The sequence below is a fragment of the Tachyglossus aculeatus genome, chromosome 11 (genome assembly GCF_015852505.1).
Source record: "Tachyglossus aculeatus isolate mTacAcu1 chromosome 11, mTacAcu1.pri, whole genome shotgun sequence".
Taxonomy (NCBI): Eukaryota; Metazoa; Chordata; class Mammalia; order Monotremata; family Tachyglossidae; genus Tachyglossus; species Tachyglossus aculeatus.
In genome coordinates, this window is record NC_052076.1 from 66915305 (window position 1) to 66929560 (window position 14256).

Below are 14256 nucleotides of genomic sequence, written 5' to 3' on the forward strand. Positions count from 1 at the left end.
ACATAGCTAGTCCTTAAATAACTGTACTGAGAGTTAGGAACATGAAAGGGGTGACCACAAAAGAGGGGTGTCTAGGGTGTGTAGATGGTGCCGTGTGAGCTCAGAGCAGTGGCCCATTCATTCAATCCAATTTATTGAGCGCTTACTGTGTACTGTGTGCAGAGCGCTGTACTAAGCAGTTGGGAGAGTACAATACAACAATAAACAGGCACATTCTCTGCCCACAGTGAGTTTGCAGCCTGGAGGGGGGAAAGGCTACATTACACTCTGGGCTGAGAACTGTAGAATATCACCCATTCCCAGTGGTCTGGTGATGAGTGACTTACCTTGTGAAATGCACCATCATGTAATGTTGACGAAGCCCTCAGGGTGGTCTTAGTGAAAACATATCCTTTAAGGACTGCAAAAACAAGCACCAACAACATCGTCCCTCCATAGATCCCCTGATATAGATGCAGCTGGGGGTTATCCAAGATGTTTCCAGCAGGGCAGGCTGGAGGCTTTGTTCCATTGCTCCAGACCCTGCAGCTTGTCTTTGGGAAATAATTGGGTAAAAGCTTGGAATTTGCCATTAACGTCACGAATCTCCCCAACCCGTCCCACCCCCAGTAGATTTCTGTCCAGTGGGCTTGGATCCTGGTGGCCCAAAGATCCGTGGGAACCATGAATCCAACCTTCTGAAAATCCAGAGCCCATTTTACCCTGCTGTCGGACTGAACGTTATCAGTGAACAAGCACCATTGTCTTTTCATGTTTTCTCTCCAATCAGTCCATCAGCTGCTAAGTACTTGGGGGAGTACACCACAACAGAGTTGATAGACATGTTCCCTGCCTACCAAAAGCCTAAAGTCTAGAGGGAGAGACAGACATTTAAAGAAACAATATGGCTATGGAGACGAGGGCTGTGCAGCTGAGGATGGGGTGTATCAAGTGCTGGAACAGTCTCTGGTCGGTGAAATACGAAGCTCAAATAAAGGCATGCGGAGCACGGTAAAGTCTACTTTCTGTGGAGAAAAACCAGCAACACAAGTTCATAAACACCGATTGATCTAAAGTCCCAGGAGTGACCTGCATTATAGGAGCCTGGGGACAGAGAAAGAGTCAGGCCAATGGTGCATTCATGACCAGTGAGTTCGGCCTTGGGGTTGTTTGAGGTAAAGTAAAATTCAGGGCGATGAGGTTTGGAAGACACAGGTGGGATGGTTAATCGAGAAACTCTAGGCCCAATCACTTGTCTGCTGTGTGACATAGGGCAAGTCACTTCACTTCTCTGTGCTTCAGTTACCTCATCTGTAAAATGGGGATTTTTTTAATGGCATTTATTAAATGCTTACTATAATAATAATAATAATAATGGCATTTATTAAGCGCTTACTATGTGCAAAGCACTGTTCTAAGTGCTGGGGAGGATACAAGGTGATCAGGTTGTCCCACGTGGGGCTCACAGTCTTAAGCCCCATTTTACTGATGAGGGAATTGAGGCACAGAGAAGTGAAGTGACTTTCCCAAAGTCACACAGCTGACAGTTGGCGGAGCTGGAATTTGAACCCATGACCTCTGACTCCAAAGCCCGTGCTCGTTCCACTGAGCCACTGTGTCCAACCCGATTTACTTATATCCACCTCAATGCTTAGAACAGTGCCTGGCACATATTAAGCGCTTAACAAATACCATTATTATTATGGCTGTTACTGCCGACCTGGGGCAACTACCAACTTACCTCTTTGGCCCTAGATTTTTCTTCCTGAAAAATGAGGAAAATAGAACCTGCTCCCACACTCCTGGATGTTGAGAGGACAGAGGAGAAAATGGACATGAAGTATTTTGAGCCTCTTGGGAGAAAGGGATGAGATAAATTCAAGCCTTTCTTATTACGGGTCTAAGATGCATCCCAGCTTTCGATCTGTGTGGCAAAGTGGATCTCTTATGGTAATCTGAGAAGGTGGTAATACTCCGTAGTGAACGCCTGCTCGTTTTTCTGGATGGGGAGTTTAATCTGTCACTGCCACTAGAGAATAAGCAGGGGCCTTGTCCTAAAAGCAATTTTATTGCTTACGGTGAGAGCAAAAATGTAAATGACAAGCTGATGGATGGGGCTATTGGAAAGCAAAAACCTCAGCATTCCAGTGAAAGTATAATTTATGAGAGGGTCAAACTTGGAGAGGAGCCTTAGTTGGGCTCTCTGTTTGGACCTGGAATTGTTCAAGGACGGAAAACTGCATGTGCAGAAAATTGGGTCTGTGACTGGCGGGCTGCACCCTCAATTAGCCATTTGCAACAGTACTTATTAGTATGTACTCTTGCTGTCAAAGCCAAAGAGAAAGGCCAAAGAGAAAGGAAGTTTTGCCAAGTACGAAAAAGCTCGGGAAAGAGTTAGGTTTGCCTGAGCCAGCTCCAGATTCTTGATGCAAAGTGTATTTCTTGTTCATTTATATCTTTGGGGGAGTTATTAGGTGGTAACAGGGTTATTGGTGAGTTCACAAGGACTCGGACTCAGAAATGGTGGTCCCACATTAGCTTGCTAAAAAACCATTTATGTGAATGGCTTTTTATACCAGAATACCAGCATATTCAGGTATCTCAAATGGACTCACTGATGTTGTGGTGGATTCAGTATGGACATGCAGCTTTCTGTGTTTTTTCATGAACGGAGTTTTGAATTCTCCCCATGAAGCCACCTTGACTTTACAAAAAAATACCCTAAAAGGTGCACCTTCTGGCCACCCCACCACTTCCTGGCTCACCACTGCCCGAGTGACCATATCTCCACTCCCTGGGAAATGAATTGTCAAGGATGGATTTCAGCCTCGGACAATCTTGAATGGTTGTGTAGTGTCACCTATCCTTTGAAAGTTATACAACCTGTTGGGTGAGTTACCTGTTAGGTAACGTTCGAGCATTTGTGACCACCTCACCTCACTGGTTGTTTTCCTTCTCCTTTGATTCCCACATCCTCTTTTACGCACTCAGACTCGTATTTCCAAACTCACTGTCCCCCTCCTGCATGTGGAGGTGCCCCAGGTGCTGCCTCTAAGTCACCAATGGCCTTTCTAGTCACCTTTTCTGCACCAAGAAACCTCACTGCCCATCCAACAGTACCCACCACTTTCAAGCCAGTGTAGAGCCATTTACATCAAAATTCTAATTTACCTTTTGGAGCAGTGTTTCTCAACCAGGATCTAATGACATGGTGACAAAAAGAGAGAAAAGAAAACTCCAAGACAAACGTGACAAAGTGGAAGTTGGGGAAGTCTCTGGCATAGGCTACAACGCTGTAATATCGAGGGCCTGAAATATATGAACACTGTATTGAGCTATGCTCATTATACTTCACTGTTTGGGGAAAGAACATTCTAAAATATGGTGGAAACTTCTAAAGAAAAGACAAACAATAAAACAAAACTTACCCCTGAGCCCTGTTCTAACCAGTAACCCAGCCACCAGTTGCTGAAGGCAGAGCTGCCAATCATCAAAAGAAAGAGAAACACCACGAAGGTCACCAGGATGTAACCTAAAAGGGCAGGGAATGGGCCAAACTAATTATCAGGGTGGAGGACAAAGAAAGGAATTTTCTGCCGTGGAGACATCTGGGGAAGCAGCATTGCCTAGTGGATAGCGCATGGGCCTGAGACTCAGAAGGATCTGGGTTCTAATCCCAGCTCTGCTCTGTGTCTGCTTGGGCAAGTTACTTCATTTCTCTGGTCCTCAGTTACTTCACCTGTGAAATGGGGATTAGATTATAAGCCCTATGTGAACAGGGACTGTGTGTCCAACCAGATTTTCTTTTATCCACCCTGATGCTTAGAACAGTGCCTAGCTCGTAGTAAGCACTTAACAAATACCACAGTCAGTAATACTAACTTCTTAAGTACCCAACTGAAAGTCTTCAGGCATCTACATTAGCATTAGAACAGTGCTTTGCACATAGTAAGTGCTTAATAAATGCCATTATTATTATTATTATCTACAGGGCCTCTTTTGAAGTGCTCAGGTGGGAGGTTTGGGGCAAGTGACTGTATTTACCATTGAACTAGATGGATGATGGGGGCGATCCAAGCAGTGGGAATGGTATTTATTAAGCACCTACTGTATGCAGAGCATGATTGCTGGGCTAACCCCACACTAAGGAAAAGGGTGAAAACCCAGAAGTTTCTAGAACAGAGAAACTTCTCACTCCTCAAGCACTATCCCAGGGGGAAAGTTTATAGAATGATGGTCACTCATCTGATGGCATCAACTGGAGCACAGCAGGATTCCAGAGGAGGATTTAGGCCAAGAAAGGGTGGCAAGAGAGAGGGGAGGAATCCCAGAATCATGAGGAGAGGCAGTCCTTGTCAGGCTTCAGATCATGATATTGGGATTTGCCAGGAAGCTGAAGTTCACTAGAATGGTAGACTGTAAACTCCTTGTGGGCAGGGATCATAACTACCAACACTATAAGAGAAGCAGTGTGGCTTAGTGGAAGGACCACAGGCTTGGGAGTCAGAGGGTATGGGTTCTAATCCCAGCTCCACCACTTGTCTGCTGTATGACCTTGGGCAAGTCAGTTAACTTCTCTGTGCCTCAGTTACCTCATCTGTAAAATGGGGATTACAAGTGTGAGTCCCATGAGGGACAATCTGATTACCCTGTATCTACCCCAGTGCTTAGAACAGTGCTAGGCACTTTGTAAGTGCTTAACGAATACTGTAATTATTATTATTATTATTATCATTATTATTGTCTCCCTAGCACTTAGTACAATGCTCTGTACCTATAAGCACTCAATAAATACCACTGATTGATCAATTGATTGACTTCCAGAGTACTAGGGATTGTGGTATTTGTTATGAACTTAATGTATACTGAGGCCTGGGGTGGGTATAAGATATTCAAGTTTGATGCAGTCTCTATCCTTCATGGGTTTTGCAGTCTAAGGGAGAGTTCCCAAGACAAGTAAGTAGAGTAGTGGGTTTCAGTGGGATGGTAAGTTAGGAATAAGAACTTAATGAGATAGAAGAGGCTATTCCCATCTGTAAAACTGTGAGCCCCATCATCATCATCATCGTCATCATTTGTTTTGAGATTACAGTTGCTCTTGAAACTGTTAACAAAGAAAATATTGGTAATCTGCTTGTGACCAGAGAGTGTGCCTGGGTGATCTGGATGTTTGGATGAGACCTACTTATTTGTCAGTCAGTCCACCCATCAATTGTATTTATTGAGTGCTAACCATGTGCAGAGCACTGTACTAAGCGCTTGGGAGAGGACAATATGACAGACACATTCTCTGCCCACAACTAGCTTACAGTTTAGAGCTACAATCCCAAAGGTCAGTGTGGTAGTCAGTCCTAGAATCTAGAACCAGGAGTGGTGGACTGTTGGGAACAAATGATAAGGCAATCTCTAGATATAGTGAGGATCCCTCAAGAAAATTCCTGCCTTGGCTGTCAATGGCTGTGGGCGCTACAATCTTGAGGCTAGCCATGTGTGTCCAACCTCAAAAAAGCGATTAGAAACGCGATCGGTTGGAGATTTGTCCCTATTTGAATGAGACATCTTGTACGGGCTGTCAACAAAAAGTCCATTCATTCTGGAAAATCAGTTTGTCTAAATGGAATACTAGCTTCTCAATCAAAATTTTAAACAAGTTCAATCTGAGGTATTTTTGTTCACCTCCTTGTCAGATAAAATCGGGTAATCAAAAATGACTTGACGTGAGCAGCTATATATAGGATGATCATAACTGTATATTTCTGTAGTCCTACAACTGTTCTGTGCTGGACGCTTGCCTGCCTTCAATAAAGTGAAGCCTGGCAGCTTTAATAGCGATAAAGAACGATTCCATTTAAAATGCCACATTATCAGACTTTACATTTAGGAAAAGTCATTGCTAAACAGCCTGGGTATAAAAGAGGGATGGTTAAAGATGCCATAAAACATGAACCACACAGTTTAACAAAGGATAAAATGAAAATTAAATAATGAGACACAGTTTGGGGCTTTTTTATACATAAACATATATACCAGACCTCCAGAAGCCTTGATGTACGTGTGATATGTTTTCCAGGTAACTGACCCTTCCAGCGTCGTTTCTCTTTGAACAAGCTGGTGGGCAGGAACTGTCAAGACAAAGCACCTTGTAAATATTTCAGTCTCAATAGCGTTGAAGGCTGTGTTACGAAACCCTGAGCAGGTTGCTTTTGTGCGAAAACAGACTCTCAACGCTACCTAACAAATGATTGCGTTTTGTAGTATTTTAAACCTCTGGACTGCCTCCCAGCTTTCCTTATTCCTGTCCCAGTTTCCAAATCATCCTCTTGTGCCTACAGGGCCCTTGTGGAAATTGAATTAAAGAGGGTAGAGAGGTCAGGAACAAATACTCCCAGATGCCCTGTGTGAATGGAGTGGCTTCTGAAGTTTGCCTTTTACTCTCTTTCTCCTCCTCTGTGAGTAGAAACGCAAAGGCCAAAACCAAAGCGGAACCAGAAATCAAATTCCTTCCTTAAATTTGAACAGTTATAAATAGAGTTTGGCCAATCGGTGCTTGGGGCACATAGAGAAATGGTCATGGCCAGGGCAGGCAAACCCCATTATCTGCTCTTGCTGGGAACTTTTATTTCTCTTTGAAAATATTTAACCAGTCTTCCGCCCAGCGCACCTTTGATATGTGGCAATAAAAAATAAATGAAAATCAGATTAGGTCAGATGATCCCAAACCACAACCTGGAATAATCAAATAATTGGCAGGGTCACGAGCTGTAATTTTTAAGAACTAAGCAAGGACCAAGGAATCGACTTAAGATGGGGACAGTGCCAGCTTTGGGCTCCACAGCCAAAGATGGACACAGAAAACTTGGAGGTGGTTCAGGGAAGAAGCGCAGAGATGATTGAAGAGCTGAGGAATGACCCGTGAGTAACCGTGTTCAGTCGGCTTGAAGGAATGCAGAAATGTGATTTAATAGGGAATAATGAACGTGTCTACCAATGCTGTTATATTGTACTCTCCTGAGAACTTAGTTCAGTGCTCTGCACAAAGTAAGCACTCAGCCCACATACTTCACTCCTCTAATGCAACCCTTCTCGTTCTACTTACAGCTTGCCTATCTGGCCACCAACCTCTTGCCCACATCCTGCCTCTGGCCTGGAATGCCCTCCTTCCTCATAGCTTACATATTTACTATTCTGTTTATTTTATTTTGTTAATATGTTTTGTTGTCCGTCTCCTCCTTCTAGACTGTGAGCCCGCTGTTGGGTAGGGGCCGTCTCTATATGTTGCCAACTTGGACTTCCCAAGCGCTTAGTGCAGTACTCTGCACACAGGAAGCACTCAATAAATATGATTGAATGAATGAATGAATGAATATCTGACAGACAATTACTCTCCCTGCCTTCAAAGCCTTATGGAAGGCAGATCTCCTCCAAGAGGCTTTCTCTGACTAAGCCCTCCTTTCCTCTTCTCCCAATCCTTTCTGCATCTCCCTGACTTGCTCCCTTTATTTGTCCCCTCTCCCAGCCCCACAGCACTTGTGTACAAATCTGCAATTTATATTAATGTCTGTCCCCCCCTCTAGACTGTAAGCTCATTGTGGGCAGGGAATGTGCCTGTTTTATTGTTATAATGTACTCTCCCAAGTGCTTAGTAGAGTGCTCTGCACATAGTAAGTGCTCAATAAATATAATTGACTGACTGACTAAATATGATTGATTGATTGATTGGTCTTCCAGAACAGGAAGAATTCTTACCTAGAGGATGGTGGCCTGCTGCCCACATTCATTCATTCATTCATTCATTCAATCATATTTATTGAGCGCTTACTGTGTGCAGAGCACTGTACTAAGCGCTTGGGAAGTACAAGTTGGCAACATATAGAGACGGTCCCTACCCAACAGCGGGATCACACATCTCTACCAAGGGCAGAGCTAGAAATATGGGGTAATGTACAGCAGGAACGTTTTTGATTGGTTAAAAAAAAAGCATTTCATTCATTCATTCATATTTTTCGAGGGTTTACTGTGTGCAGAGCACTGTACTAAGCACGTGGGAAAGTACAATACAACAATAGAAACAATCCCTGCCCACAGTGAGCTCTATTTCCTGTCCATGAGTTTGGCTGAGGGTTGACAGAAGTTGCATCCCTTTCTTTTTTGGAATTATTTTAATACCCAGGTACGGCCCTGTTTGACAGTAAGGGGAGAGATCAGATGACCTCTTCTGGTCTACTCCAGTGCTAGGATTGGGTCATCTGACAAAAATCCCTGCCTCACCATTATGGGTAGCAATCTGAATACTTGCTACTTGAGGAGCAGCATGGTGTAGTGGATAGAACATGAGTCTGGAAGTCCTAATCCTGGCTCCACCACTTATCTGCTGTATGACCTTGGGCAAGTCACTTCGCTTCTCTGTGCCTCAGTTATCTCATCTGTAAAATGGGGATTGAGACTGTGAGCCCCACGTGGGACAGAGACCGTCTCCAACCCCATTTGTCGGTATCCACCCCAGCGCTTAATACAGTGCTTGGCACATAGAAAGTGCTTAACAAATACTGCAATTATTATTACTATATTTGTGAGCAGCCTCTGATCCACAACACACCCATGAAGCCTAGGTGAAAAATCTCACTGTCCTACTCAGATCAGTCAATCAGCCAGATCCCTAAGGAAAAGTTATTCTACCCGTAGAATCCTTTGCAGAGAATTCCACCAGCCTAAAGCCATTAGAGTTCAAACTTGAACCTCTTCATTCATTCATTCATTCATTCAGTTGTATTTATTGAGCGCTTACTGTGTGCAGAGCACTGTACTAAGCTCTTGGGAAGTACAAGTTGGCAACATATAGAGGTGTTCCCTACCCAACAACGGGCTCACAGAGGCCGGCAAAGACTTCTGCAGGCTGTGCTGATCCTGCTGCTCTTCCCTGTACCCTATAAATCAATCATAATTTTTGAGTACTTACTGTATGCAGAGCACTGTACTTAGTGCTTGGGAGAGCATAATATAACAGGGTTGGTAGACAAGTTTCCTTCCCACAGCAAGCTTACAGTCTGTAGGAGGAGCCTGACATTAATATAAATAAATTACGAATATGTATGTAAGTACTGTGGGCCTGAGAGAGGGCTGAATAAGGGGTGCAAATCCAAGTTCAAAGGTGAAGCAGAAGGGAGTGGAAGAAGAGGAAATGAAGGTTTGGTCGGGGAAGGCCTCCTAGAGGAGATGAGCTTTTAATAATTCATCTGTAAAATGGGGATTAAGACTGTGAGCCCCCCGTGGGACAACCTCATCACTGTGTAACCTCCCTAGCGCTTAGAACAGTAAGCGCTTAATAAATGCCATTATTATTATTATTATTATTAAGGCTTTGAAGGTGGGGAGAGTGATGGTCTGTCAGACATGAAGCGGTAGGGTGCTCCAGTTTAAAAGCAGGACAAGGGCATCTTGTCGGCAGCGGCATAGATGAGCTTGAAGTGCAGTGGGTAGGTTGGCATTAGAGCAGTGAAGTGTGCGGGCTGGGTTGTAGTTGGGAAGCAGCAAGGTAAGGTAGGAGGGGCAAGGTTATGTAGTACCTTAAAGTCGATGGTAAGAAGTTTCTGTCTGATGCAAAGGTGGATGGGCAACCACTGGAGGTTCTTGAGGAATGGGGAAACATGAACTGAATGTTTTTGTAGAAAATGTTGGAACAGGGAGGTCAGCAAAGAGGCTGATGTAGTAATCAAGGCGGGATAGGATAAATGCTTGGATTAACATTGTACCAGTTTGGATGGAGAGGAAAGGGAAGGTTCTAGTGATGTTCTGAAGGCTGAACCTACAGGATTTGGTTACAGATTGAATAAAATAATAATAATTATGGTATTTGTTCAGCACTTACTATGTGCCAGGCACTGTACTAAGCAATGTGGTGGAAGTGGGCCTCAGGCCTCATTTTCCCTCATTTTCCCTACTGAGAGCTCACCTCCTCCAGGAGACCTTCCCAGACTGAGCCCCCTCCTTCCTCTCCCCCTCCTCCCCATCCCCCCCCTTACCTCCTTCCCCTCCCCACAGCACCTGTATATATGTATATATGTTTGTACATATTTATAACTCTATTTTATTTGTACATATTTATTCTATTTGTTTTATTTTGTTAATATGTTTTGTTTTGTTCTCTGTCTCCACCTTCTAGACTGTGAGCCCACTGTTGGGTAGGGACCGTCTCTATATGTTGCCAAGTTGTACTTCCTAAGCACTTAGTACAGTGCTCTGCACACAGTAAGCACTCAATAAATACAATTGAATGAATACAACCAAATAAGGTTGGACACAGTCCCTATCCCACTTGGGGCTCACAGTCTTAATCCCCGTTTACAAATGAGGTAACTGAAGCATAGAAAAGTGAAGTGACTTGCCCAAGGCCATGCAGCGGTGGAGCTGGGATTAGAACCCATGACCTTCTGACTCCCAAGTCCATTCTCTAACCACTGCACCACGAGTCGAGGATCATGCTAAGGTTATGGGATTATGAGACAGGGAGGGTTGTTGTGCTATCTACAGTCATGGGAAAGTCATGGAGAAGAAAGGATTTGGTGGAGAAGATAAGAAGTTTTGTTTTGGACATGTTAAGCTTGAGGTGTTGGCATACATCCAAGTAGAGCTGTCCGGAAGGCAGGAGGAAATATGAGACTGCAGAGAAGAAGAGAGATCTGGTCTGGAGAGGTAGATTTGGGAATCATACACGTAGAGATGGTAGTTGAAGCCATGGGAGCGAATGAGTTCTCCATAGGAGTGGGTTTAAATGGAGAATAGAAGGGAACCCAGAACAGAGCCTTGAGAGACTCCCACAGTTAAGGGGTGGAAGGCAGAGGAGGAGCCTACAAAAAGGATCGAGTATGAGCCACCAGAGAGACAGGAGGAGAACCTGGAGAGGACCGTGTCAGTGAAGCTGAAGTTGGTTGATGTTTCCAGGAGAAGGGGGTGTTTGACAGTGTTGAAGGCAGCTGAGAGGTCAAGGAGGATTAGGAGTAGAGGATATTGGATTTGGCAAGAAGGAGATCATTGGTGACATTTGAGAGGGTGGTTTCTCTGGAATGGAGGGGGCAGAAGCCAGATTGCAAGAGGTCGAGGAGAGAATTGGAGAGGATCTTGAGACGGGTATACACAACCTGCTCAAGAAGTTAGAAAGGAATGGTAGGAAGGAGATGGGATGATAACCGGAAAGATCTGTGGGGTCAAGGGAGGATCTTTTTTAGGAGAGGGGAGACATGACCATGTCTGAAAACAGTGGGGAAAAATCCACTTGAGAGTGAACCCCAATTATCATCCACATCCTTTTCTGCAGGTCAGAACTTGAAGAATACTGGGGCCCTGATCAGTGATACATGTGGGAGGGGTGGGATTTGGTTCCCAAGTTCTTGGTAAAGAACTTGGGATCTTAGCAAAGGGAACTGAGGGTCTCCTAGGCAACAACCTAGAGATGGCATTCTGCAGAAACATATTAGCCTTGTCGATACAAAACTTCTCTATCCATGGAGGAACCTTAATATTTTCTTCTCTGTTTCCACATTTCACAAATTGCTTAGGAGCCAAAGGTGATGAGCAATGTTCTCTTGAATCAGTTCATAAATTCCCTCTTCATTTAGCTTCTAGTAATGGAGGCACTTGACAGCAAAATCCAGAGGGAAAAGAAAGCTGCCCCTGTGAGTTAATAATGGTCTTCTAAGGGACTGAGTAGCTCAATGGGTTTGAGAAGGAGGGAGAAATTGGAGACAGGGGATCAACCAGTCAATCAATCAATGGTATTTATTGGTTTTGGTTTTGAATTGGTTTTGAAGGTGGAGAGAGTGGTGGTCTGGCGTATATGAAGGGGGAGAGAGTTCCAGACCAGAGGGAGGATGTGGGAAAGAGGATGTGGGAGGATGTGGGCAAGATAGATGAGATCAGAGCATATAAACTCCTGGGCACCTGAGGAGTAAAGTGGGAGGGGTGGGCTGTAGTGAATCTGTGAGTTAAGGTAGGAGGTAGCAAACTGATTGAGTGCTTTAAAGCCAATGGTAAGGATTTTCTGTTTGATGTGGAGGTAGATGTGGTGGAGATTTTTGAGGAGTGGAGAGACATGGACTGAATGTTGTTTTTAGAAAAATCATCCAGGCATGCAAAATGAAGTATGGACTGGAGTGGAGAGAGAAGGGATGTTATAAGGTATAGCATGACAGTAGTAATGGAACGTTGTCATGTTGTTGGGATCTCAGTGTGCTTTCTCATTCCATTCTCTATGGGCAGGAACCAGATTCTTCTGGCTAAATTCACAATGTTCCTAAGGGGCCTGCTGACCCACTTCCTGGATGAATATCATTCAGTCAATCAAAAGCCATCGATTGATTCTGGGTGGGCTAAGGATGGCGATCCCAAAACCCCTCACTGCTCCCAGCAAATGATTTAAGATGAGGGCCTCTACCCAGATCAAGGAAAGCATAGAAATCCACCTAGGAATTTTCTGGGATGTTAAAACCTTTTCTTTTAAAAATTATGGTTATTTTTAAGCATTTACTTTGTGTCGAGCACTGGGGAAGATGCAATATAATCAGATCAGATGCCGACCCTGTCACACATGGGGTTCAGTAGTCTAAGGTGCAGGGAAAAAAATATTTTATCCCAAATTTATAGAGGAAACCAAGACATAGAGAAGTTAAGTGACTTGCCGAGGTCACATAGGAGGCAAGTAGCTGAGCTTGGATTAGAATCCAGGTCTTCTGACTCTCAGTCCTGGGCTTGTAGCAATAGGCCAAGCTATTTCTCCATCAGGCTTGGCCACAAACATTGTTTTCAAATTGAAAAAGGGTTTTTTTGAGGGGGGAGTGGGAAGGAAGCAGAGTCTAGATAAAAACAGAAGTCCAAGGTGAGAATAGGTGATAATCATATCTTCCAGATCAAAGCGTTTATGTCACCTTATCAATCAATCAATCAATCAATCGTATTTATTGAGCGCTTACTGTGTGCAGAGCACTGTACTAAGCGCTTGGGAAGTACAAGTTGGTAACATATAGTGGCAGTCCCTACCAGACTCAAAAGCCATACCTTTCAGGTCGAGGATTTCTGGGGCCACCTCAGGTGCTTTTGTCTTGGCTGAATCATCACTTGAAGCCAGCACTAGAATTAGAAAATAAAAGTCAGCCATCCAGGCTCTCACTATCCCCAGGAGATAAACAGTTTGTGATTCCAACTGTGATTGTACCAGTATTTTCAGAATTTTCGGCGTTGCCGCTGCCCACGATTTCCTGCCGGGGTTGTATCATTGCTTCCTCTGGATTATTTCCTAGATCCTATAAAGGAGCCAGAATTTCTCTGAAAAGTCAACCCTGGCACTTGGGAGTGTGTGAAGACCTTTTGGCACAGTTCCCAAGCCTCTCATTACCATCACGATCGAGTTACCTTGGCTTGCAGCCCATGGAGCTGGTGGATCAGTTGTGCATAATATCCTCCTTTCTGCATCAGGTCCCTGTGTGTTCCGCTTTCCCGAATCTCTCCGTCTTCTAGCAGTATGACTTGGTCACAGAATTCTAAAAACTGCAGAAATGGGAAAGCTGTCCACGGTACATGCCAAGGGAAAGATACAATGTACATCTAAAAGCTTCAAGGCAGATGAGGATAACCCACCATCTGCTTCTTTCAGAACAACTAGAGTTTGATACCAACTCAGTGTGGGAAAATGTCATAGGCACCGAACTGATATTTTTTTAAGTTGTGCTAGGGCTGGCCCTGGAGATCTGGTGGCCCTGGGTAAAATGCTTGGGCTCGATCCATCAGGCAATCAATCAATCGAGTGCTTACTGTGTGCAGATTTAATAATAATGATGATGGTATTTGTTAAGCACTTAATATGTGCCAAGCACTGTTCTAAACTCTGGGATAGATACAAGATTATCAGGTTGTCCCACGTGGGGCTCACAGTCTTAATCCCCCTTTTTCAGTTGAGGTAACTGAGGCACAGAAAAGTTAAGTGTCTTACCCAGGGTCACACAGCAGACAAGTGGCAGAGGTGGGATTAGAAGCCACATCCTCTGACTCCCAAGCCCGTGCTTTTTCCACTAAGCCACGCTGCTTCATCTCACCAACCTTCACCTTTTATTCATCCCTCCACCTCCACCCAGTCCCACAGCACTTAGGTACCTATCCTTAGTTTGTTTATTTATATTAATGTTCGTCTCCCCCTCTAGACTAGAAGCTCACTGTGGGCCAGAAATGTGTCTGTTATATTGTTATGTTGTACTCTTCCCAAGTGCTTCCCAGAAACAACGTGGCTCAGTG

General features: G+C 44.3%; 1 protein-coding gene across 1 annotated transcript in view; it reads right to left on the minus strand.

Moving 5' to 3' along the window:
• Positions 1 to 14256, minus strand: part of ABCC12 (ATP binding cassette subfamily C member 12) — a 70363-nt gene that overhangs the window by 19387 nt on the left and 36720 nt on the right. The window contains exons 15-20 of the mRNA XM_038753874.1: positions 13381 to 13515; positions 13184 to 13271; positions 13027 to 13098; positions 6012 to 6101; positions 3408 to 3511; positions 327 to 533 (exon numbers count right to left, since the gene is read on the minus strand). Of these exons, the coding sequence (XP_038609802.1) occupies positions 327 to 533; positions 3408 to 3511; positions 6012 to 6101; positions 13027 to 13098; positions 13184 to 13271; positions 13381 to 13515 (696 nt within the window). The remainder of the gene's footprint in view (positions 1 to 326; positions 534 to 3407; positions 3512 to 6011; positions 6102 to 13026; positions 13099 to 13183; positions 13272 to 13380; positions 13516 to 14256) is intronic.